The following is a 26,654-nucleotide window of genomic DNA, read 5'->3' on the forward strand; positions in this document are numbered from 1 at the left end:
GTACCAGTTATCATAAATGTCCCTATTTTATTATTACCTAATATATGTGATTTACCACTTGGCCAGATAATAATAGGCCTCAGTGTTTTTATTTTATTAGAGGAATGGGGTTAACATCAGCTGTTCATGATTCCATGCCGTCTCTGCCCTGATTGACTGTCCCCACAGATAACGTATTCTCATGTCGCTGTCATTGTCAGACAATCGCCCTTTCTTCCCTGCAGCTGCTCCACATGTTGGCAGAGGTAAACCTATCCACCCCAGGGCCGTGGCTGGCAGAAGCCAACTTAGTATTAATATTAACCAGTATCCTTTTGAATTCACAAACTATTGTGACAGGCCATTACACTTGTTATGCGGTAACTGGTCTATGTTTTATTTCCACTATAATATTGATTGTTCACTTAGATTTATGAATGGGATCATATGGCATGATCTTTTGTAAAACAAACAGATAATTAACACTGAACTAAAAACAACATGCGTAATACACTCATACAGCCTTTAGGGTACTGGATGTAGAACGGTTTATGTGAATATATTTACTTGCAGTGTAATGTAAGGCAGACATGTCAACTCTCCCAAAAAGTCAGGGAGACCCCGAATTAGGAGAGGGGGCTCCTAGCCTCCAGTCAGACTTGGCCAGTCAACCGATCCCACAAGACTTGACTAGTCAACCGGTCCCGCCAGACTTGACTAGTCAACCGGTCCCGCCAGACTTGACCAGTCAAGCTGTCCCGCCAGCTTCTTGACTGAAGTGGGCAGATAAGAGGTAGGTGGTAGGATGAAGCAAATCCCATTGATAAGTCATGCCCCCTGCTCTAAAAATCCATGCAGTTCTGAACAGCAAGAGGTAGGGCTATGAGAAAAATATGTGGAATAATGGGTAAGTTCACTTGTACCCAGTGTTTACGCGCAAGGAAAAGGCAGTTTTATTGAATATCTCTTGGCATGAAACCCAGAGCTTTTTCCCATGTGACCCCTGAATGTCGACTCTTTGTAGTACATCCAGCATCACCAGCGTTTACGTTTCCATAGTGATATGCCCTTAATTAATGAAATACTTTTTTCCCGTTTCAATATTTTATGTATATGTATGAATATGTCGTTTTTGGCTCAATAAGAGGTGGGAAGCATGCAATTGATTGGCGAATACTCATATTAAAGATTACGGATTTCTATAAATATTTACTAAATTATTTGTTCCTTTTTTAAAGTTATGTATAATTTTCCTGCGAAGTAAATGTATACTGCTTTAGTAGAACCCTACCTGCCACTCAAAAATGTAGTGTCTGTTTTGGCTGTGTGCTAAAAATGCGGCAGTGTTGGCAGACATGTCTGCCACAAGCGTCTGTCTGTAGACAAGGCACAGTGCAGCTAGTGTTTCCATTTTCAGGAATATTTCTGGGTTTCCCGTATAGGTTAACACTGTACTGCTAAGGAAAATAGCTCAAAAGTGGAAAGACTGATGCAGCTCCTCAGCTGGAAATCTGTCTAGAACCAGACTCAATGTCACAGACAGAGACATAGATAGAGACATACTGTAGATCATGCATCTTTATTCACAGACACTGGATGTTTTCTTCTTGTTCTTCTATATAAATATACAGTATAAGTGTATGTGTGTGTATATATACAGTATATATATATATATATATATATATATATATATATATATATATAGCAGCGATCAATGTCCGTATAGGATCCTGGAGGGGACCCCGAAAGAACAGGCGGCACTCAAACAGCTTAAAGGAAAAAATCCTGTATTTAGCAGAAAAATACAAGCGACAGATGCTTGTATTTTTCTGCTAAATACAGGATTTTTTCCTTTAAGCTGTTTGAGTGCCGCCTGTTCTTTCGGGGTCCCCTCCAGGATCCTATACGGACATTGATCGCTGCTATCCCTACTATGAGGAAGGCACCCCAGCATTAACCTTTTGGATGAGAGTGCCGGACAAACCTTGTGATAAATATATATATATATATATATATATATACACTAGTAAGCCCTCTACAAGCAAATGCTTCAAAGGCTACCTTGTGATTGCCACTGTGTTTGTGTATGTGCATGAGAGAAAGATATGTCTCATTGCCTCATTGCCAACAGATGGCAGTGTTTTGGAGACACGAAATCAGACACAAGACCTATATATATATATATATATATATATATATATATATATATATATATATATATATATATATATATATATATATATATATATATATAAATAGTATATACTGTATACTGTATGTAGATGATACATACTTACATATATATGACCCCAAGTCCGGATGGACGAAACATGTTGGGAAAACTTCGGTCACTTCTCCCTTACCGCACTGCCTAAGATAAGCAACATTTTTTTTAAAAACTACCTTTGCAATTTTCTTTTATACACTCGTATCTTATACTGCAAATTAGGTCTAGTATATATCTTTTATGATTACAACACTGTTTTTAAGACTGTGTTTTTTTTTTTATTAATATACTTTTATCTGTACTTGTTTCCTAGCACGGCGCCCATCGCATCGTATACCATAAGCCATACAATGGTATGCGATCGGGTGCGATGCGACGCGATGCGACGCGATGGCACCCGATGTTATACAATTTTAAAATTGTATACCATTGTATATGGCATACAATGCCATACAATGCGATGCAATGCGATTTTTAAATTGTATAAGCACCCTAATGGGTGCTTTCAATGTTAAATGGCCCTCTATAAGATTATTAATTGTATAAGCACCGTAATGGTTGCTTACCATGTTAAAAGCACCCCCACGACACCCCCACTATCAACGCCAACCTGAAGCGTGGCGAGCCCGCGAGGAGACGCGTAATACATGTAAAGTAATACGCATCTGCTCGCCATGCTTCGGGCTTGGTGGCTCGCTGCGCTCGCCATACTATATAAAATCAACTCCACGCTGACGTGGATAGTGGGGGTATGAAAAGGTCGGAGGACGCGTACCGCCGCCCCTCGCGGGCTCACTGCGCTCACCACAATTCGGGTTGGCGTTGATAGTGGGGGTGGCGTGGGGGTGTATTTATCATTGTAAACACCCATTAGGGTGCTTATACAATTAAAAATCGTATAGGGGGACCATTTAACATTGAAAAAAACCATTAGGGTGCTTATACAATTTTAAAATCGCATCGCATCGCAGGGCATGCGGTCATATGGCATGCAATGTTATACAATGTATACGATGCCATACGACTGAATATAGTAGGCGCCGTGCTAGGAAACAAGTACCCTTTTATCATGTACTCTTTCTCTTGTGTATAATAAATTGTTAAATAATTTGTTTATAAATATTGTCCCATGCCAATTTAATACGGGCACAACAGTCGCTGTTCAAGTCCGAACCACATTTCTACTCAAAACTACCCCCAAAACATCCCACCACTGTTCTTGGACTTAGCTGACACCCCACAAACTCAGGGGGAGTGCCCTATATGGGACTGAACCTTTCTTATTACATACCTGTACTGTACACCTTGGCGCAGGCACATTACACTGAATCTACTTGGTCCACTCCACATACATATATGTACATTAAAGAAAACATTTGATAGTGTAACAGCATTTACAAGTCCTAGGCGCAGCCTTCTTATCTAGCACTTCATTGACAACATTCACCTACTTAGAGGTTGATCCTATTCGCCTCGATGATGTTGCTGGTGGAAATCATCGCAAGAATAGGCGCACTTTACAGCAGCCGTAGTGTGCACAAAAGTTCTCAATGCCCCATAGCAAATAGGGTTTTTATTGCATTTTCCCTTCAGCACATCATTCCCACAGTGTAAAGTTTGTCCAACAGGGAATAAGCGTTTCTGCTTTGTGTGCTCCCCAGTTTATAATCCCTGATAGCATCAGAATTGCGGCATCAAATGATTTCCCATGATCAGACCCACACTTTCCCACTGCACTATATATAAAACTTACTGTGAGCAGTGATCCAGCGACATCCTGCAGTTAGTAGCAGAGAAGGTTAAATCTCCTTTCTTGCCTGCTCAGTTGCCCTGGGGCTGTTGCAGGCTAATTTTAGCTCGTTCTTATTGCAAACACATCTTCTGTATGTTTCAATTCTCGGCCTATAAAGTATTTCCTTACACTTATAATAGATAGGCAGACAGGAAATGCATGAAATAATATTATGTAGCCCATTTAAAAATAAGTTTCAGCTATTTAAATATGATATAAAGTGCTCCAGCCAATCAGAGCCAACTGTCAAGTGTTTGAAAAAACACAGATGGGAGCTGATTGGTCGGGGCAACATTTATCATATGCAACAAGTTTTTCTTAATATTTGAATTTGTAGGCATTTGTGTAAGCACAGTGCCACTGACCTTATTGATAATAAACATTCTATGCTCAATTGTACATCTCACCTGTAACAGTGCAAATGTATGCAGATTTTTATAGCTTTAAAATTATGCAAAGTTCTTTCTGAATAGAATAATATTGGCCTTTCGTTGTTCTTATATATATGGAATTATTGGAATGCTTTTTTTTATCCCACACTTGGATGAAAATCTGACCTTGGTTTCTTTCTTATTTTAGGTATCCTAAAATAAAATCAAGATGGATTTATACGATCCTCAGACTTTAGGCGTTATGGTATTTGGAGGTTTCATGGTTATATCTGCCATTGGTATAGTTCTGGTGTCTACCTTTTCTATGAAAGAGACCTCATACGAAGAAGCCCTGGCCAAGCAACGCAAAGAGCTGGAAAAGAGCCTACTACCTAAAGTTGATAAAAAGAAAAAAGATAAGCTCCCTGAAAAAAAAGGAAAGTCTAAGAAGAAGGAAGACAAACCCAATGGAAAGTTACCCGAACATGAGCCAACTGTGGATTCCAACGAGCAGAAAAAAGTTGAATTGGAACCTGAAGTCGTAGTAGAGGCTGTGAAGGTTCAGGAAGTGGCTGTAGCACCGGTTGTGATCCCACCACCAGAAAAGGCAGCACCTTCCCCTAAAGACAAAAAGAAAAAGCAAGAGAAGAAAGTCCAAAAAGTTGAACCATCTCAGGCTCCAGTTGTGGCTGCGACCAAGGCAGTTTCGAAACAAGTTCCAGTTTTGGAGGTTGTAGCCAAAGAAGTCCCTGTGGTTGCAGTTCCTCCTGTTGGATCTCGGCCGAGCCCACCAGTCACTAGCTCACATCCTCCTAAAAAAGTGGATGCTGTTGTGAACCATGATGATCACAAAAACGAGGCAGTGCCAAAGAAGAAGAATGTGTCAAAGAAGAAAGCTGAGCCAGGTGTGTGATATGTCTTGCTTTCTTATACATTAACCCTTTGAGCGGCAACATTGCTGTGAGAGATGTGCAAAATATCTGCTAATCTGGCGATTATAGTGGATGTTTTGCACATCGCTCACAGCAACGTTGGCACTCAAAGGGTTACTGGCAATATGAGGTTAAAGATACACAATTATTATTATTATTTTGGGATACTTTTATGCAGGCTACTATGCTGTGGTTTCAGCGCACTCCTTTTTTTTTTTTTTTTGAAAATCAACTTTTATTCAATAAATGTATCAGGAGGGACCGACCCCTGGTGTGATCCCTCCAGTCTCACCATCAGGCACATCCTGCATAGGTTACTTTCTATGGGGAATGCAATGCTGCCCGATATATCGATATTGGGTAGCATCATAGTGGGTCCCGGGGGCTGCCGCCAGTCTGAGATGGTGATAGCCCATTGTAGCCTAAGGGCTATGGACCGCACTGCTGGCAGAGCAGTGTGGTCAGTGGGATTGGCCTGGGGTCAGCACTAACTGCTCGCTTGTGCAGACCCCCAGCACCCGGCGAAGCAGAGCACAGGGACTAGCTCTGTCCATACGTCTGCAGGGAGATACATCGAGGAGAAAGGATTGCCTGTTGCAATGCGATCCTGGGCTGTAAATCCCACCCAGATTGCATTGCATATGCAATCTAGAAGTAAATGGGCCCCAAATGAGTCTTAGCTCCCAAGTATACATGGGCTGTTAGTGAGGCACAGTGTTGGGCCAATAATCCATTGCTGATTTCTGTAGTGTGCTCAGTGTTACTTGTGCAGTGAGTGGGTCGAATATCATATAGAAAATGATGACTTGCCTGAGGCTTTAATTACTGTACAGAGGCATTGTCTGAAACACATTAACTGTATTGATATCCAGGAAATTGTATCCTTTGCTTTCTAGGGATGGCATGGAACAGATAGAAAGCAAAGATAATAGCAAAGCAGAACATTGTGACTATTATTCAAGTGTACTCCATTACTCTCTTACTTGGAATTTATATTGATGTAGCATGAAGCAGGGGCAATGACAGGTTGGCTGGGACCTGGTAAAATGGAGGGGGTGTAACCACCGGGAAGGGGCGTGGACCCTGTGAGGGGCATGGTCACAACCAGGAAAAAAAAAAAATAAACGTCATTTGTGCAGGGTGGCGGGCGGGATCATTATTGCGCACACAGAGGGAGAGAGAGCACAGACTGCAGCTGAATCTCTCCCCAGTTTAGCACATGGCACTGAGCACTAGGGAGAGAGTCCACTGTCCTGCAGCGGCAGCCTGTCATCTCTATCCCCACTGCCCAGCTCCCTGCAACGGGGGAGGGGGGAGCTGGACTTGAGCCAAAGAAAATGCTGTGAGTATGCCTAGGAAAACGCTGGGAGAAGTCCAGGGCTACGTGGCACCTACGATAATTTGTGCCCAGTGTAAAAATCATTTGATGGTGAGACTGTTACGATGAGTGTTGGACATATTAATACAGCGTTGATTCTCAAGGCGGGATACCACTCTAGCGGGGCAGTGGCTTAACTGATTGCTGGCCGTGCATTCAGGTCTGAATCAGTCTGATGAATGATCGTCTGGGGCTGACCAATTAGCCCAAACAAGCCAGCACTTTCAGTAGGTAGGCAAAACAAAATCCCGATAAAGGCAGGCTTTTTGGCTGCGGCGAAAGCACACAGGTTTCACTAAACGTGTGTTTAAAGTATTTTTGTACGGGAGATCTAATTGAATTCCCTTCATAATAGGTGAATTATCAAAAAAAATAAACCTTGTGGGATCGCAGCTCTTCTAATAAAGCTTTGCTGCAGGGTTAATCGTCTCTGTCTCAGGAGCCCTGCTAACACCTGCAATAGGTATTGTCACACCTTTCTTTAAAGAGAAGGGGGCACCAAATTCCAACTTGCCTCTGGGCAACTGGGATGAGCCTACACCTCTGCTTTGGAAGGTGTCCTTAATGGAGCATAGTCTTGTGCCTGTATAATATGTCCTGCTAAGAGCAAAGCTAAGGACACATCTGTACAAACGCTGTTGTGAGATATGTGGGATAGGTAAAAGTCGATATCCTCATGTTGACATTTTCTGGCGTCGACCACTTTCGTGACAACTTTGGTTTGTGTCAACTTTTTTTCCATGTCAACCTTTTTGGGGGTTACCTAGAAATTGTTGACCTTTTACTGTTGACCTAATGGACCTAATCTTTGAGATAGTTGTAATTAAGCACCACATTACTATACGGCTACCAACTTAATTTGGTCAGGACCCATATCTACCTAGCTCTCGCTCTGAGTTCCTGTCCATTTATCCCTGTACCAAATATTTAAACCAAATAGTCATCAGTTCTACTTATACAGGACAAGTGATACCAAACCGGTTTCTTACTGTTCTCTGCTTCCGGTTCCTTATTTGTAAGAAAACCAGGAACCATCAGTAGGAATATTTATTTTTCCATGACACAGCTGAAACTGGCACCGTCCCCTTCTTTCTATATGGATTAAATGTGGCTTTGCATAGATGGGATAATCGTTTGACAGCAGTGAAATAAGGCGGTAGCTGCTCCTATCCTGCACCGAGACATCGATGTTTCGTCCTGACAAAATGGAAAGCTATTCATGTAAAGAATTGAATTATTTCCTTACTCTATTTGCAGTTCACCTCAGTCTATATTTATGCTATGATAATTAGATTTGATTCGTTTAGTCCCATAGGTCATTGACATTGGAGGAGTCAGAGATAGAAGTCAGTGGTAATTAATGCATATGATAAAACATATTAAAACAGTGGTTCTCAACCTAGGTCCCCAACAGTTTTCCAGGTCTCCCCACAGAATCACAGGTGAAATAACTAGCCCTACCTGTGGATCTTTTAAAATGTGTCAGTGAACAATGAGTGCACCTGTGCACCTGCAGGGTGACCTGGAAAACGTGAACTGTTGGGGGGTCCTGATGACCGAGGTTGAGATCCACTGCATTAAAAGGTCTGTCGTTCAGTAGAGGATAAATACCACTCACTAACAAATCCCCCCAATAAAAATAGGTTTCATAATTATGTGCAAAAAAACAGGAGCCTCTAGAACAAGATAACTTTTTTTCAGCTAGGAAACAATAGTGCACAGTGTTTAGCAATCTGCTAAAACATGAAACATTTTTTATTGTGGACAAGGATGGGGAATATATAATGCAGAATGTAATACTTCCAGCATTGTAATCACGAGCAGCTCGTTGTAATGCTGTGTACACACGGGGGAGATAGGTGCTATAATCGCTGGGAATATGGTCGCAGGCGACCATATTGCCAGTGATTGGGAGTTTGCCCCGGAGATAAATCTCCGGGTGCGCGCTCCCGTTTTCTGCCCCATTGTAATCGCTGGTCGCAGGAGCTTGCTCCTGCGACCAGCTAATTACCTCTGCGGCACCCCCAGCAGAGGTTCGTTTTCAACAGCGACCATCTCTGGTCGCTTGTTGAAAAAGAGACACTGAGCAATATATTGCTCAGCAATATATTGCTAGCAATATATCTCCCCCGTGTGTACGCACCTTCAGGCTACTTGTATTAGCAAGTTCCTTTATCACCCCATGTACTGGTTCCATTTTTTCAATTCTTTTTAATTACCTGATCTGCCAGCGCAAAGTAAGCAAGATGCCATCTAGTCCATACATTCACCTGTGCAGCTAAACAGAAAGAGGTGTATGCTTAAGATGGTTTTGAATTTCATGGCTGAGTTGGTCCCCAACCCTTCAATTTTCCATCAGATGAATTTCACTTTATTTTGTTTGTGCGATAATGTTTTTTGTTTTTGTTTATACATCTCTGTAATGCAGTAACTCATAGAAACAGAGAGTTTATCAGAGGAGAAATAATATATATGTACCACTCATTCTTGAATTATTTTACCGCTTTAGGGGGGTATTCAGTCCCGGTCGAGATCTTTATTTTGTTGAAGTTTGGTGTTTTCCCGACAAGAGAACTAATTGTATCTCATTTGTTTTCTCACCTGTCCACCTGAGCTCGCCTGATTTTCGTTTCTCTCGAGTATCGAGATGATCTCGTATTGTCAAGCTGATTTTGGACCAAACTGTTGAGCTCATTCCTCGAACCTATTCAATGTTAAATATTTAACATAATGTTGACTGCTTTTAGTCACTATTCTGACAATTTCACCTAGACAGTTTTCTTTGTCATGGGCTGAATAGTTTGACTTTTTTTCGGGTTGGGATCATTTGGTCTACAGCATGATGTCATTAGGTCATTAGGTCGACACCAGTAGGCCGACATGGGAAAATGTCGACATGGGAAAAGGTCAAAAGGTCATTAGTTTGACAGCTCGTTAGTTTGTTAGTTCGACAGGTCATTAGTCAGTTCGACAGGTCATTAGTTCGACAATGTCTTTGTCAACAGTCAAAAGGTCGACATGGGGTTTTTCACAGTTTTTTGACCTGAATGTCAACACATCGGGGCGCGGTGCCTCGCTGCGCTCGGCACACTATTTTATTCTCCCACCACGCCCTAGTGGATTGTAGGGCATGAAATACCACTTGTCTATGGGTAATTTTGTTGGGAGCCAGTTGACCTACCTGAATATTTTTGGATTGTGGGGGAAACCAGAGTACCTGGAGGAAATCCAGGCACGTACAAGGAAAATATACAAAGTCTGCACAGTTGGGGCCATGGTGGGAATTGAACTCATGACCTCAGTACCGTAAGGCAGTAATGCTAACCATTACACCGTTCGTGCTGCCCATGAAGGACCTGATGGAACCTCATGACTAATTGATTCTTACGACTCCCCCTCCCCCCCATTGTCTTCCTATCTTTGAATTTCTAAAGCAGTTGTTGCCTGCATGTGGAATTGTTTACTTTTTTTTTCATTCATCAATTATAAAATGATTTCTGTGGCATTATGAAGTTGTTAAAGTTATAATGGGTGTGGTACAAAAAATGTTGACGTGGCATAATGTCAACATTTACAGAATGTCTACATGTTGCCGGTCGGCATGTCAACATCACAGTTTTCTAAAGGCGTATGAACTAACCCTAACCACAGCCTTCTATTGACATTCACCATGTCAAACTTTTGGTGTCAATATTCTGAATGTCATCATGACGCACGTATATTTAAATGACATTTTTTTTCTTTGTGGAAAGTGCTAGCAATAGCAGAAGTACCAGATTTACATAATCATCCCACGGAACGACTGACTCTGTGTTTGGCGCACTAAGGAGCCTTGAGAGTTCTTCACATAGCTAAGTTTCCGGAATGGGGATTTGCAATCAGCCATTAAAAAAACTTTCTTTTAAATGAACATTGCTGTAGTCAGGAACTACTGCTGGCTGCCATGCACTGGACTCATTGTGTCGTGAAGGGCACCTTCAAAAAGAGAATGATTCTTACATATATTCTCACAATTAAAGAAAAAAATTGTCTATGAATACTGAAGAGATGATTTCCAAATATATTTCATTATGGTGGGGGCGAGACTAGAAAAAGAGATATAAAAATATCTACTCAAGGCGCTTTGGTATGGGTGTGCCTGGCTGAAGCAGAAACCTGAAAGAGGGGGAGTCAGCCCCAATACAATATAGGAAACAAACAGGGTGGATGAAAAAGTCCCTCTGTGGAATCTATTTTTTCCACTTTTTCCAGTGGTAGTTGGTATAGCTGGCAGTGGGTGTAAACTGGATCTGAGGTTACTGAAAATGCACCTGTGCATTTTCAGTAACCTCAGATCCAGTTTACACCCACTGCCAGCTATACCAACTACCACTGGAAAAAAGTGGAACAAATAGATTCCACAGAGGGACTTTTTCATCCACCCTGTTTGGGACTACCAAGCTCTCAGGCTCAACAAAGAACATTTGGGGGCACGCCACTTCCTAAAGGCCCAGCTACAAAAGTTGGGATTTAGGATTCAGCGCTACCTGAGCATCAGCTCTCCAGTAACACCTGGATTACAAATTGTCCCTCTAAAGTGTGGCTCCTTAAATCCACCTTAAATTCCACATACTGGCTTTCTGGATGACGTATGGGTGACTATTGATCTGAACGTTACTTTTTATACTTCATTCTTCAATGAATTTTTTGTGATTTATGTCTTTTATTGTAATTTACAATGTTGTATGATTTAAAAAACCTTTTCTGTACACACCTGACCACCCTCCCCCTTATTTCTTTTAAATTTTATTTAATTTAATCTCAAAACATTATCATTTTAGCGCAATCTACCACTCCCTTTTTTTTCCTATTATGGGGGGGGGATCTTAGAATGCACACCCAATTTACATGAGGTGCTATCATTCTGGGACTTGTAGTTCTGCAAAGAAAAACATGTGGTGCAGATGCACACTCCATATTATTAATCAAATGAATCAATAATAGAGGTTCTTGGTATATTCATTGGCCAATAAATATATATATTTCATGCAATTATCACTAATGTAGATTTTCATGGTCTGTCTATTACCTTATAAGTTTCAGACACAGGTGTAAATGAACCATGCCTCTTTAATTCAGATTTATAATTAAATGGTTTTGATTAGCAGCATATATAGTAAGTAAGGAAAAGTAACACACATTTATCATTGTACATGCAGATATCAATAAAGATTAAGGCCCATAAACACTTGCCAATTTTGAGCTCACAATCTCCTAGTATCTATACGTGGGCGACCGAGGCGTAACTCTGGGAGGCAATGGAGTCATCTGCCGCTGGGCTCTTGCTCACAAGGGGGCACCTCTCCTCTCAAATGCAAATTTGAATCAGTTAATTCAATTATGTGAATGATAGCTATATGAAGTTACTACACTACATAACTCTGCCCTCTGCCTAATAGTAATGGATTTGAACTAACAATTATATATATATCAATAAGGTGTATGCCTCCAGTGAAACAGGTCACAGGTTTTAATCACAGGTATGACTTATAAGCAATGCATTTGTTTAAAGTAAATGATAATGTAAATAAATGTGGTGCAATGTAAAAAAATATAGAAAAAAAATGGATAATGCTGTAAAAACCCTGGTTTCTGTATTTTTACTGCATTTTCATATGTATCAACCTGGGACCGCCATGTTTTTGCCACAGAGGGTAACACCAGCCTTTCCTGGGGTTACCCTCTAAAAGCCAGGTTGATACATATGAAAATGCATTATCCATTTGACACATCCCAGCTCCAAAATTGTTAGAAGCAGTTTGGACTGTAGCGGCAAGGTTGCCAGAATCAACAGGCACAAGACTGTGCCTGGCACAGTATTGTCTGTACCAGGGAGATATATCAAGTGGAGAATTTACCCAAAGCAACCAATCAGCTTCTGTCATTTATCTAGCACAATCTGTGAAATGTCAGTTGATTGGTTGCTATGGGCAACTTTTCCATTTATCGCTCTCAAAGGTTTGATACTTGTCCCTCACAGATCTCAGTCAGAAGACATGTGACACACTTTGGTTGAGTGTCATACTGTGGTGTGTGTCTTCAGATTCAGGTCATAGCAAGTTTTAGCCGAGATCCACTATTTAGCTAAAACATTGTAACCTGAAAAATCTCCTGGTCAAAAAATGAACATCAATGAATGAAGAAATCCTATTTGTCCCTTCTCTATTTCCTAGAATTATCATGGAATAATTTATGTGGTTTTACACTGAAACCGTTTAACAAGGATCACAACATTTCTTTCGCTGTAGGTCAGGCTTGCATATTTATTCCCACAAAACACAGCCACAGTCCTAGTGCATCTCATTGTAAGAACAGCAGAGTATAACTGTGATAGTGACCTTTGTTCTCATCATGTATTTACAGTGTCTAGTGAACTGGATGGCGCTCTCTTCCTCCCATACAAGACGCTTGTTTCCACCATCAGCAGCATGGCTTTCAGCGAAGGAGAAGCACAGAAGCTTATCGAAATACTAACCGAGAAAAATGGCATCAAGCAGGACACATGGCACAGAGTAATACAATGTTATTTTTGGGTATACATATGATAAGTCAATAGGTGCTGGACGACTGACAGTCGGGATTCCGAAGGTCCATTCTCCGACATCAGGATCTCGACTGTCAGGAGCCCAACAGTTGGAATCAGGAACTTACACGGAATCCTGACTGCAGTGAGTTATACCATACCCATGTCAACACTATTGTTCAACATGCATTAGGTCGATAGGTACAAAGGGTCTACAGACAAAGTGTCGATATATGGTTGACACAAGTGTTTTTGCATGTTTTCCAAACTTTTGCAGTGATTTTTTTTATCTATGTGGATTACAATTGGGAAGAGTAACCTGTGGGGACCATAGCAGCAGCAGCAGCAGCAGCAAAGAGAGCCACTTTTCCCACAGTGAGCTTGCGAGGGTACATGTTTCCACTGAATATGATGAAACATATAAAATGATACATGAAAAACAAAAAAAAAGTCGACCATTTGTTTCGACCCTGTCAACCTTTTGTGTCTTTCGAAATTTCTCAAGCTGGGTACACACTGGGAGATATTTTGTCATTGTTATGGATGATATTGATATTGTCCCCCCGTTGTCTGTACATCTTGTATGGAGCGGGGGATGGGTGACGTCGCGATATCGGTCAGTGTGTATGGACCATATCGTTCTCCTGCGGCACCGCTCAGTGTGTGCCCAACAGTTTTACCCGTCATCCATTTGACCCTGTGAACCTAATGTCTGTCGACCTTATGGGGTTGACCTAATGACAGTCTACCTAGATACTCTATATCAGGGGTGGGCAATTATTTTGGCTGGGGGGCCACTTACCAAAACCAGAAAATATTTGAGGGCCGCACACATAATATCTTGTATATGCAATATATATATATATATATATATATATATATATATATATATATATATCTCCTATATATTTGGCTACATCTGTCACTCAAAGTGGGTGTCTGTGTCTATAACGCTCTGTTCCTGGACTTTCCTCTTAATGTGTGATTGCCTTCATCTGTGCTGAACACCTTTCTGAGAAATTAACCTGTTTAAAACAGGTGATGGCAATCATACATTAAGGGGAAGTCTAGAAACAGAGCATTGTGTCCCTCCTGGAGAGGGTCATGTTGGGAGGTATGTGACAGAGAACCAGCCCAGTGAGCCCACAGACAGTGCCAGACACCCACTGCCTTCCCATGTTGCCCAGCACTGCTACTCCACAGCCACCAGGTGAGCGCCCCCCTCCCGCGATTTGCGGCAAAACCTCCCCCCCCGCACGCCCCCCCCCCCCTCCCGCGATCGCGACAAAAACACCCGCTCCCCCGCGACCCCCCCTACCGCGATTCGCAGCAAAAACACCCCCGCGACCCCCCCTCCCGCGATTCGCTGCAAAAAGAACCCCCCCACGACCCCTCCCGCAATTCGCGGCATAACCACCACCCCGCGACCCCCCCCTCCCGCGAATCGCGGCAAACCCTCCCCCGTGACCCCCCGATTCGCGGAAAAAACACCCCCCCCCGCGACCTCCCTCCCGCAATTCGCGGCAAAAAGAACCCCCCCGCGACCCCCCCTTGCACGATTGGCGGCACCCCCCCCTGCGACCCCCTCCCGCGATTCGCGGCACCCCCCCCCCGCAATTCGCAGCAGCCCCAGGATTAAATGGCACATGCAAAACACTGACATGGCTATGGTCGACAACAATGAAAAAGGTTGACATGAGTTTTTGAAGATTTATTTTTAATTTTTTTAATTTTTTCATATTCATTGTCATCCAATGAAGTGGCACACTTATGTCAACATTTACATGTGTTGACCTTTCTGTGTTGATTTTTTCTTGTGGCGATTCGCGTCACACCCCCCCCGCAACCCCCCCTCCCGCGATTCGCGGCACCCCCCGTGACCCCCCACCTCCCGCAAGTCGCGGCAACCCCCCACCGGAACCCCTGTGAACCCCGCCCTCCCGCGATTCGCGGCACCCACCCCCGCGACCCCCCCTCCCGCAATTCGCGGCACCCCCCCCCGTGATTCGCGGCAGCTCCAGATTAAAATTGCACATGGAAAACAATGACATGGCTATGGTCGACAATGAAAAAGGTTGACATGAGTTTGTCATTTTTTTGTCATTTTTTTGAATATTTTCATATTCATTCTCATGTGTCGACATGGACACCAATGAAGTGCCACACTTATGTCAACATTTACATGTGTTCACCTTTCTGTGTTGATTTTTTTCTTGTGGCGATTCGCGTCACACCCCCCGCAACCCCCCTCCGGCGATTCCCGGCACCCCCCACGCGACCCCCCCCCCCTCTCGCAATTCGCGGCAACCCCCCACCGGAACCCCCATGGACCCCGCTCTCCCGCGATTCGCGGCACCCACCCCCCGCAACCCCCCCCTCCCGCAAATCGCGGCACCCCCCGCGATTCGCAGCAGCCCCAGGATTAAATGGCACATGCAAAACACTGGCACGGCTATGGTCGACAATGAAAAAGGTTGACATGAGTTTTTGAAGATTTATTTCATTTTTTGAATGTTTTCATATTCATTGTCATGTGTCAACATGGACAACAATGAAGTGGCACACTTATGTCAACATTTACATGTGTTGACCTTTCTGTGTTGAATTTTTCTTGTGGCGTTTTGCGTCCCACCCCCCCCTCCCCCACAACCCCCAATCCCGCGATTCACGGCACACACACACCTCCCCCGCGATTCTCGGCACCCCACCCCGTGACCCCCCCTCCCGTGATTCACGGCACACCCCCGCGACCCCCCCCCTCCCATGATTCGCCGCAACCCCCGCCCCGTAACCCCCCCTCCTGCGATTCGCGGCACCCACCTCTGCGACACCCCCTCCCGCAATTCGCGGCACCCCCCGCGATTCGCGGCAGCTCCAGAATCAAATTGCACATGGAAAACACTGACATGTCTATGGTCGACAATGAAAAAGGTTGACATGAGTTTTTGAAGTTTTTTTTTTCATTTTTTTTAATGTTTTCATATTCATTCTCATGTGTCGACATGGACACCAATGAAGTGCCACACTTATGTCAACATTTACATGTGTTGACCTTTCTGTGTTGATTTTTTCTTGTGGCGATTCGCGTCACACCCCCCCCACCCCCCCCGCAACCCCCACTCCCGCGATTCACGGCACACACACACACACCCCCGCGATTCTCGGCACCCCACCCCGTGACCCCCCCTCCCGTGATTCACGGCACACCCCCCGCGACCCCCTTACCATGATTCGCCGCAACCCCCGCCCCCGTAACCCCCCTCCCGCGATTTGCGGCAACCCACCCCGCGACCCCCCTCCCGCGATTCTCTGCAATCCCTCCCCTCCCGCGATTCGCAGCATCCACCCCCCACAACCCCCCCTCCTGCAATTCGCGGCACCCCCGCGACCCCACCTCCTGCAATTCGCGGCACCCTCCGCGACCCCCCCTCCCGCGATTCGCGGACACCTAAGTTGCAATACAGGGCATCTTTCATACAATTCTAACCATATTTCTCATATACAAACGTTCACAAATTAAGGGGGCGCAGCCCCTTACGACGGTGTGAAGAGCGCCCGTAGGGCGCGATGAATCACCTAGTATATATATATACACATACACACACTGTGTGGGTGTTTGTGTGTGTGTGTGTATATATATATGTATATATATGTATATATATATATATATATATATATATCCTTCCTTGGGGGGGGTAAGTGTAATATATATATATATATATATATATATATATATATATATATACACACACACACACCTATACACTGTGTGGGTGTGGTGTGACTGTGTGTGTGTGTGACTGTGTGTGTGTATATCCACATAAAATTGTCTGTTCCTTACTTTATTCTCTGAGCGGTGTGGTGTTCCTTGAGAGGGGGAAGCCAGGAGAGCCCGCCAAAACCCTACTGCTGCCACCCTGCACAGAAGGGAGCCTGGCAGGGAACGCGGAGACACTTCAATACTGCTGCTACAGTTTATGCCAGCAGCCAGTCTTTGCCTGATGCGCACACAATTTCTTTTAGCCTGGGAGGACACGCTGGGACGCGGGGACACTGTTATTGCTGCCGTCGCCCTTAATGCCCATCTCTGTCTGTGCCTGTCGTGCACAGCATTTCTGGGAGCGTGGGCGGGGACGAGGTGACGCTGCAGCGCACAACCAATAGCGAGGAGCCGGCAGCCGCGTCATCGCGTCCCCTCCCACGCTCCCAGTAATGCTGTGCGCGGCAGGCACAGACAGACATTAACGGCGGCGGCACCACTAAAACAGTAATTATAAATGATATTTCGCTCGAGGTCACATCTCACAATGACAAGCGGCAGTAGTCGGGCCGCTTGTCATACTAATATGTGTAAGTGTGGCGGGCCAGTCCAAAGCGTCTCGCGGGCCGCATCCGGCCCGCGGGCCGCCTGTTGCCCACCTCTGCTCTATATCCTTTATGTTCTCAAACTCAGTCCTCAGGACCCCACACAGTGCATGTTTTGCAGGTTCCCTCACAGAATGAAATCAAATAATTAGCTCCACCTGTGGATCTTTTATGTGTCAGTCAGTCGGGTGACCTGGAAAACATGTACTGTGTGAGGTCCTGGGGACCGAGTTTGAGAACCACTGCTTTATATTAAACCTGGTATTGCATATATTGAAGACTGCCTCTAATGCCTCATATATTTAAGACTGCCTCACTCCAAAATCCTAGAAGGATGACATTACAGCAAAACTGATAATGTAGAATATCAGTGCATTTGATATCAGTAACAAAATGGCTGCTGCACTGTGCGCAGGCAGCAAAAATATATCAGGGGCAAAGGGGCCGATTCAGATCCATTCGGTCGTGTCTGAATTTGGCCACTTGTCCGATGGGGGGGGGGGGGGGGGTGGTTTGCGCATGCGCGTTTATGCGCATATGAAAACCCTGGGAGTGAAAGACTTCGCCAAGATTCACACTCGCCGAACCGTTAGATGATGAGGGGGCGGGCAGGGGCGGACACTGGGCCAGAGCAGGGGAATGCCCAGCGTTTTATGGGCATCCCCATGAAAACACTGGGCAGACCTCTGCGAACGCATGAAGTCAGTGCCCGCCCCTTTACGGCCATCTCCGGCTGAAATAGAAGTCAGTTTTCACTGACTTTTATTTCTGAAGAGGAGAAAAATTCTCTCCCCTTCGACTGCATGCGAGGGGATGTGTTCTTGGACACACCCTCTCGCATGTTACCGAGGGGATGTGGGTGGTGCTGGGTACTTGAGTATTTCCATAAAGCAATGAATCAGGAGCTATATGTCATTTCAAATACTGGAGAAGATGTATGAAGCAGTGATAACTGAGGAGAAGTGAGCCAGAATGAGAAGAGGCCCATGGCAACCAATCAGCTGCTCTGTATAATTTTATATTATGCAAATTATAGATGTTACTTCAGTGCTGATTGGTTTCCATGAGCCACTTCTCCTCTAGCTCACTTCTCCTCCCTTATCACTGCTTCATACATCTTCCCCATTGTGCTAGAAAAATGACAGAAACAGATTAATTACTGCGAGCAGCTTCTCTACTTTATCTCTCTCCATGGCTTGATACATCTACCCATTATGAGGTAAACTCAGATAAAGGGGGAGATGTATCAAACCTTAAAGGAAGATAAAGTGGAGTGATATAAAGTAAGAACCAATCAGCTAGTAACTGAAAAATGGGAGATGATTGGTTGATACTAGGTATGGCCATCATTGCCTTTGCCATCGATGGCAACAGTGTAAATGGGCATCGATGTAGTACTATTCAATGGATGACCATCAATGTTTTTACATATCGGTGGTCATCCATTTTTTTTTGATTGATTGGCCTGTGGGCCAATCAAAATATAGGGGTGGGGCTATGCTCAATGTCCTGGCACCTTAGGGTAAAAGCAAAAACAAAACTATTTGTTAAAGCTTGACATTGATGGTGGAAAACCATCTGGTTCTCCCCCATCGATGGCAAAACTATTCCACATCGGCCATAAACCATCAATGATTTCTAATCATCGATGGTTGATGGCCATCCCTATTACTATAGCACTCTCCACCTTATCTCTTTCATAAATCTTGCTGCCAGTCACTGAAGCAATCAGTATGTACTTTTAGAATTATTATATACCTCTAGATTGTACTTCCAGAAATAAAATGTTTGACAATGTTTCATGTTTGCTAAGGTGCTGCAAAATAATCATACCTAGAAGTTGAAAGAAGTTGTGACCAAGCGTTAATCTCAGGCATTCTCAATAATATTATTAAGAGCACAATAGCTCAGAACAATCTAGAAAAAGAAAAAAACTTTTTCCATATTTTCAGGCCACTCAGAAGGGGGATCCAGTCGCAGCTCTGAAACGGCAGCTGGAAGAGAAAGAGAAATTACTGTCAGCGGAGCAAGAAGATGCAGCGGCGGCTAAAAATAGATTACGTGAAATTAATAAGGTGACTCATTGCATGGCCTCGGTGCACCTAACAAACTGCATTATCTCAGAACTCACATCAACTGAAAGCAAAAACTAAAATAAAAAGTGTTCAGAAAAATATCTGAAAATGTTTCAGGCAGACCAGCTATTAGAGGTTAAATGAAGTCAATGTGAGCAAAAATAGACAGGTAATGTTAATTTGAAAGGTATAAAAATGAGCATTTTTCAGGGAGCAGATTGCATGCTACACACTTATGAGGCTTGCCTGGGCCATGTGGGGCTGCCATTGGCTATTGATGATAAGGATTGATGAATTCAAATTTTGAAATCTTTGGTTCATCACACATTATTTCAGTATGCCATTGAGTAAGCAAAATGATGGTTTCTCAGTGTGCAGGGGTTATATGGTGTGTTTAAGTCCAACATTTAAAAGGGCAATTCCTGTAAAATCAAAGCAAACGTCGTTTTGCTATTAATAGCATTAACTTTTTACATTTTGGGCTTAAAGATGCCAGGAAGCAGTGGCTTATAGTAAAGGATCTCCTGTGAAACCAACCTTCAAAAAGTTAGATAGTCTGAGGTTATTTTGCTGGATCCTTAATCAGAGACTTAGGTCGGAAAGTCTCAAAAGTCAGAACCCCACGCCATTTTCAGTTGGTTCCGACAGTAACTCAACAGCCGTAATTCACTGTCCCGGCTGTTGAGTGTCAGAAAGTCCTCAGATCGGCGTAAACGGACGCGGATTGTTGAAAAACGGTTGTGAATTTGACAATCCGCAGCCGTTTCCGACAAAACAGATCCGGCTTTTTAAAAAGTCGGATCTGACAGCCTTCAATGCTTCCGTTAATGGCAGCATTGAATAGGTGAGTGATGGATGGCGTAAGGTGCTTAGAAACAGTCACTTCGAATAGTGCTTGTTAGAGGTTTTTTTCTTTTTTCACCTGTTTTACAGTATGTCCCATGCAGCAACTTATAGAAACCTCTGTATACAGTAGGTTTCTCAATGAGGAAGAATAAAGAAAACGAGGTGCAATTTTATTTCTCATTTTCTTTATTGAATAGGTGAGTGACAATATTTCCGCACATATCGGCACAGATGGAATACCCCCTTAGCCAGAGAGACTGGCACCCTGAACCAAAGCGGCTACCAAGGCATTGGTCTAAGCTTAGATGGCTACCAGCTTAGTTGGTCATGGGTTCATCATACAACAAGATAATAACCCAAAAAGATAGTGACATTAAATCACTTTTGAGGAAAAAGAGCGTATTCGTCAAATCATGAAATGTCCAGCACAGTCTCTTTTTTTCCCCATAAAGCTGGTTTAGGATGAACTACAAATGCAACAGTGTTGGGAAAACTTCCAAAATGTCCATTGTAGAAAAAAATAGCAGGTCGTCTATCTGCAAAAGATGGCCTCTCTGATTAGTCAAACATGCAGGGGTTCATTTATTAAGGATTTATTAATGGCAATTCTATTGAATATGGGATGATGCCAATAGCAACCAATCAGATTCTACTTCTTATGTATTTAGAACCTTCTAGAAGATAATAGACAGAATCTGATTGGTTGACCATAGTTAACATCCCATCTTCAATAGAACTCCCATTTTAGTAAATGTACCTCTTAGATTCAATTTTATAAACAAAATGATTCTATAGTTTGTTTTCTTTTCTTTTCTATGTCTCATTGTATAAGATATGTCTCTCCTATATTTTTCTGTAGTACATTCACACTTTAAACTGCAGAAATTTTATTAGAAACTGAAAACATAGAAGATGGGAGTTCTATTAAGAATGAGATGTTACTCATAGCAACCAATCAGATGCTATCTATTAAATTCTAGAAGGTGCTAAATAATTAAGAATTAGAAACTGATTGATTAGTCCGGCACTCCTCGCAATACTTGAAAAACGTGCCCAGGTGCCCTCTTCAGGGGAAACTCCACCATGTATAACCAGATGAATAACAGGCGTCACTCCGGGTATTGTGCAAAAAGATAGTAACTTTACTGTGATACGGTCAACGCTGTTTCAGGCATCTGCCCGTCGTCAGGAAAATCACGACCTGGCTTGTGTTGGTCCTGACGATGGGCAGATGCCTGAAACGGCGTTGACCGTATCACAGTAAAGTTACTATCTTTTTGCACAAGGCCCGGAGGGATGCCTGTAACCATCACACTGACATCTACTGGCAGCGAGTGAAACTACATCTCTTTCTCTTTCACACATGCACAAACTCAGAGGCAATCACACATACAGAAACACAGAGACAATCACAAGGTAACAGACTAGATTTCAAAGCTTTTGCTTCAAGAGGCTTAGCTAGTATATACATAATTATTAAATTGTTGATTTATTTTTATTTTTTTCCCCATTTCATGGTACTACAGTACATTAGTAAAAGGGATGTATCAAACTATGTTAGCTTGTAGAATTTGTCCCACAGTCCTGTATCACCTTGCACAGCCCTACCCTATGTGCTTGCTAACCGTATTCCAACTGTCACATGACGGTATTTATAATTTACCTTGCAGAATTCTACAACTGTAACCAGTGGCGTAGCTACGTTTTGGGCGCCCCCCCGCCATTAGGGGGGGGGGCGCCCATACCCACCCCCCGCCGCCGCCCCGTCAAGCACCCCCCCCGCCCCGCCGCCTATGCTAACCCCCTCCCCCGCAGTCTTACCTATCGCGCTGCGCTGGTCCCGGCGGCTCCGTTCTTCTGCTGAGGACCACCACAAAATGGCCGCCCCCATACAGCAGACAGTTTCAGAGAACAGTGTGCTATATGGGGGCGGCCATTTTGTGGTGGTCCTCATCAGAAGAACGGAGCCGCCGGGGACCAGTGAGATACGTAAGTCTGCGGGGGATTGGGGGGGGGGGGGTAATTATAGCACCGCAGCCCCCGGCGCCCCCACATGCACAGCGCCCCCCCGCGGTGGCGGGGGCTGCGGTGCTATAGTTACGCCCCTGACTGTAACATTCTAGTCATGTCTTCTACTCATTATGAAGGCTCAGTAAAAGGAATTGTGTATAGGCATTCGCTTGTTTACATAAATAATTACGCTTCCATAATTGAGGATGAGTTTGAGATCTACTGTGGTACGGCATGGGTCCTCAAACTGCGGCCCTCCAGATGTTGTGAAACTACAAATCCCAGCATATATTGACACAGTTTTGCTATAAGGGAGTGTTAAAACTGTGGCAAGGCATGCTGGGATTTGTAGTTTCACAACCTCTTGAGGGCCGCAGTTTGAGGACCCATGTGGTACGGTATCCTGTCTGTGTGCACGATTGTTAGCCCATTGTTACATTTATACAATATATTACAATGCAGGAATTGACTGCTGAGAAAGCCAAAGTGAATCACGTTGAATCCAAGCTCAAGGAGCAGATACTGTCTCGGGACCAGGAGATTAATGCATTGCAAGCCCGAATGCAGGCCAGTTACAAGGATCATGTGACTGAGACCCAACAGCTACAAGGAAAGGTAAAATACCTTGTAAATGTTTAGGGTGGGCTGTACATATTATGTGTAATAGAGCATCAGTAACTCTGGCACTTCCAATGCAACCATTAAGGAATTTTGCTAATATGTATCCAACTGACCTGTCACAGCTCACAGGGTAAGTATCCAACTGACCTCCTGCACATGCCGTTTCCCCCTCGTTAGGTTTTTGTAGCTACGGGAAAACGGCGTGTGCGGCTGCTAAAACAGCGAGGCTCGCAGGTAAATCCAGCATGCTCCCTGCATTAGCCACAAACCTCGCTGTTTAGGGGAATCCTCGCTGTCCTCTGACAGCGAGGATTCCCCGGAACGGTACTTGTTTCCTAGAACGGCCACAACGATTTAGATCGTTGTGGTCGTAAGATAAAAAATCGGATCGGTCGCATCGCATGCGATTTGGTCGCATACGATGCGACCGATCCGATCTGCCGATTTTTCACCCGATTTTTTTTTTTTTTACACCAGATTTGTTTAAATTGCCCCCCCAAATGTTAATAAGTGTGCTAGACCCCACGATAGACGTGAACCCGAAGCGTGGCGAGCGCAGCGAGCCCGCGAGGGGCGGCGGTGCGCGTCCTCCGACCTTTTCATTCCCCTACTATCCACTAGGGCGTGGAGTGAGAATATAATAGTGTGGCGAGCGCAGCGAGCCACCGAGCCCGAAGCGTGGCGAGCGCAGCGAGCCCCGCGAGGGGACGCGTCTAACTTCACAGGTATACGCGTCCCCTCGCGGGGCTCGCTGCGCTCGCCACGCTTCGGGCTCGGTGGCTCGCTGCGCTCGCCACACTATTATATTCTCACTCCACGCCCTAGTGGATAGTAGGGAAATGAAAAGGTCGGAGGACGCGCACCGCCGCCCCTCGCGGGCTCGCTGCGCTCGCCACGCTTCGGGTTCACGTCTATCGTGGGGTCATGGCGGGCACATAAAAAATGTGAAATGGGTCATATTGGCCCATTTCACCTTTTTTATCATTTTTCCCTATGTGAGATGGACTTAATCAAGTCCATCTCATCTTGTGCCATTATAATGGCACAAGACCGACCGATTTCAATGTTAAAAGATTTTTTAACATTGAAGTCTATGGAAAAATCGGGTCAATCGGTCGGTCGCATCGCGGCCGATTTTAATTGGTCGCGACCGACCGATTGACCCGATTTCTGTCAATCAAATGGAAAAAATTATAAAAAATCGGCCACATCGTGAGGATCGTGTCCCTTAATTAAGAGCCACGATCACTCACGATTGTGGCCGTTCTAGGAAACAAGTACCCCCGGAACATAGAATAGGGAGAGCAGCCACTGCGGGGGTTAAACAATGAGGATGACTTGTTTTCGGCGATCCCTGCCGTTTAACCACCTCGCCGGCCACATTGAATACGGCCCACTGAGTTCTGGAGTAGTAAGTATCATTATATGAGCTCAGGGTGGCATGTGGGCCCCCCTTGACCCCAGGGCCCATGTGCACCGTACACCCTACATACATTATAGATACGCCAATGTCTTCTGATCTGCTCTATTCGGAAATGGAGTTGGGAGCAAGATATAAAGTAACCAAATTCTTAAACTAATCATTTTTATTTTAAATCCTTTCCTTAACATAGAAATGATTTAAATATATTTATTTTGGAAGTCCTCACTAACATTTAATTGGTTTATATGTTTCTATATACGATTAAAGTTTGCTGATAATACTTATGGAGAACAATATTCCAGGGTGAGGCGTACATGCCATCTGATGACGCACTATTTCAATGTTTCCCTTATGTAACTGTTACTTGAAGCTGAACTTCCTGGAAATACACCTGCCTCCATATTTTATCTATATTTAGACAAATTGAATGACAGGTTTCATTGCTTCTTTAACCACACCTAAACAGCAAACAAGTTGGGGAAAAGCAAGAAATGAAAGTTCAAACACTTCAAGAATCTTTTGCACAACTAGTACAGTATACACTTTTTTTGATCAAAGTATTCAGCTGTGTACACATGGTGCGATTTTGGATACAATTTTGGCTTTATATTCAAAATAGGATATAAATAGTAAGTTAGCCAAAATCACACAGTGTATAGGAGGCTTGCGATATCGATGCGCAGCCTTGCGGCGTCAGTATCGCAAGGGAAAATAGATTGTGCAGGCAAGTCTGGAGAATGCATTGGGCCTGTGGCCAAACAGCAAGATAGTCGAAATCTCCGGAGAGGAGACTGTCAGCAGCACTTCGGGGGGTGGGGCCTGATGTAGACATCATTAAGCTCCGTCCCCCATTATGGCAAATCCTGCGATTTGCGTGTCTTCAAGAAGGGGGCGGGGCTAAATGACGCAATTTGCATCTTTAGCCGCTCCCCTGAGAAGCCACGAATCGCAGAAAATTAACGCTGCCACGGGGGAGATGCTGGGGGGGGGGGGAGAGTCTGCCGGTATCCGGAAGGGTTGCCCACCTTTCTGGGGACGGGAGGGGGACCCGATGGCTCCCAGCCATTTTAGGAGGGTAGGCAACCCTGAAATAGGGTCAAAATAGGATAGCCAAATCGCCCATTTGCCTAAATCGCACCGAGTGTAAATACCTTTAGGTTATCCCAGACTGTTCTGTATGCAGACAAATATGGCTATGGGTCATAGGATCAACTGCATGAAGGTTGACATGCCATAGGTCAATCTCTGAAGGTTTACAGGGCTTAGGTTGACACCTGAAATAAGTTGACATGGCTAAGGTGGACAGGGTTGGAAGGTTTTTCTGGGGGGTTTTGTCGACATGGACACCATCTAAGTGTACAGCGTTCCCTCACATGGCTCAGCACACTATTTTTTCTCACACACCACGCCCTAGTGGATGGTAGGATATGAGATACCGCCTGTCGGCACATGTCGGCTCAAACAAAAACCGAAAAACCTTCCCATTGTCGACCTAATGCTTGTGTTGACCCTATCGACCATAGCCATGTCAACCTATTTCAGGTGTCGACCTAAACCCTGTTGACCTTTAGTGGGTGATCTAATGCATGTTGACATTCATAGGGTCGACCTAATTAACGTATCCCGTAAATATTTACAACAAATTAATAAAAAACTAAAGAGTCTGAAATAGATTATTTCTAAATAATAATCAGCAGACAGAACAGACAGTATTACTCCCAGAGTAACCAGCACACCGTGCACACGCTTATACCCACAGCACAATATGGGCCTAATTCAGCATGGATCACTAAACAGAACATTTGCTGCGGACTGCGAGAAGCCGCCACCCAGACAGACAAAAAACAGTCGTGCAAAATTGCAAAATCCACACACATTTCCCAAAACATCAAAGTCATGTGGCATCTGTGCAAAATGAAATGTGAGTAGGTCTGAGGCTTCCACTAGTCTGCGACCGAGACAGGGTGGAAGCGGCCATCACTGACGTCACAGACCATCCTAAAAATCAAACACAGGTCTTTTTTTTTTAGACACACCCAGAAAATGTCAGGTTTTCACCCCCAAATGCCATCT

At 44.2% G+C, this 26,654-nt stretch overlaps 1 protein-coding gene across 4 annotated transcripts in view; it reads left to right on the forward strand.

The window, feature by feature from the left end:
* The window catches only part of RRBP1 (ribosome binding protein 1), an 89,101-nt gene that overhangs the window by 21,119 nt on the left and 41,328 nt on the right, over positions 1-26,654 (forward strand). For all 4 annotated transcript variants that reach the window (XM_083175957.1, XM_083175956.1, XM_083175959.1 and 1 more), the window contains exons 2-5: positions 4,578-5,274; positions 13,082-13,230; positions 19,559-19,681; positions 23,000-23,152. In XM_083175957.1, coding sequence (XP_083032083.1) covers positions 4,599-5,274; positions 13,082-13,230; positions 19,559-19,681; positions 23,000-23,152 — 1,101 coding nt within the window. In that variant the 5' untranslated portion in view covers positions 4,578-4,598. The remainder of the gene's footprint in view (positions 1-4,577; positions 5,275-13,081; positions 13,231-19,558; positions 19,682-22,999; positions 23,153-26,654) is intronic.

The sequence above is a fragment of the Crinia signifera genome, chromosome 3 (genome assembly GCF_055691185.1).
Source record: "Crinia signifera chromosome 3, ASM5569118v1, whole genome shotgun sequence".
In the NCBI taxonomy this organism is placed as follows: Eukaryota; Metazoa; Chordata; class Amphibia; order Anura; family Myobatrachidae; genus Crinia; species Crinia signifera.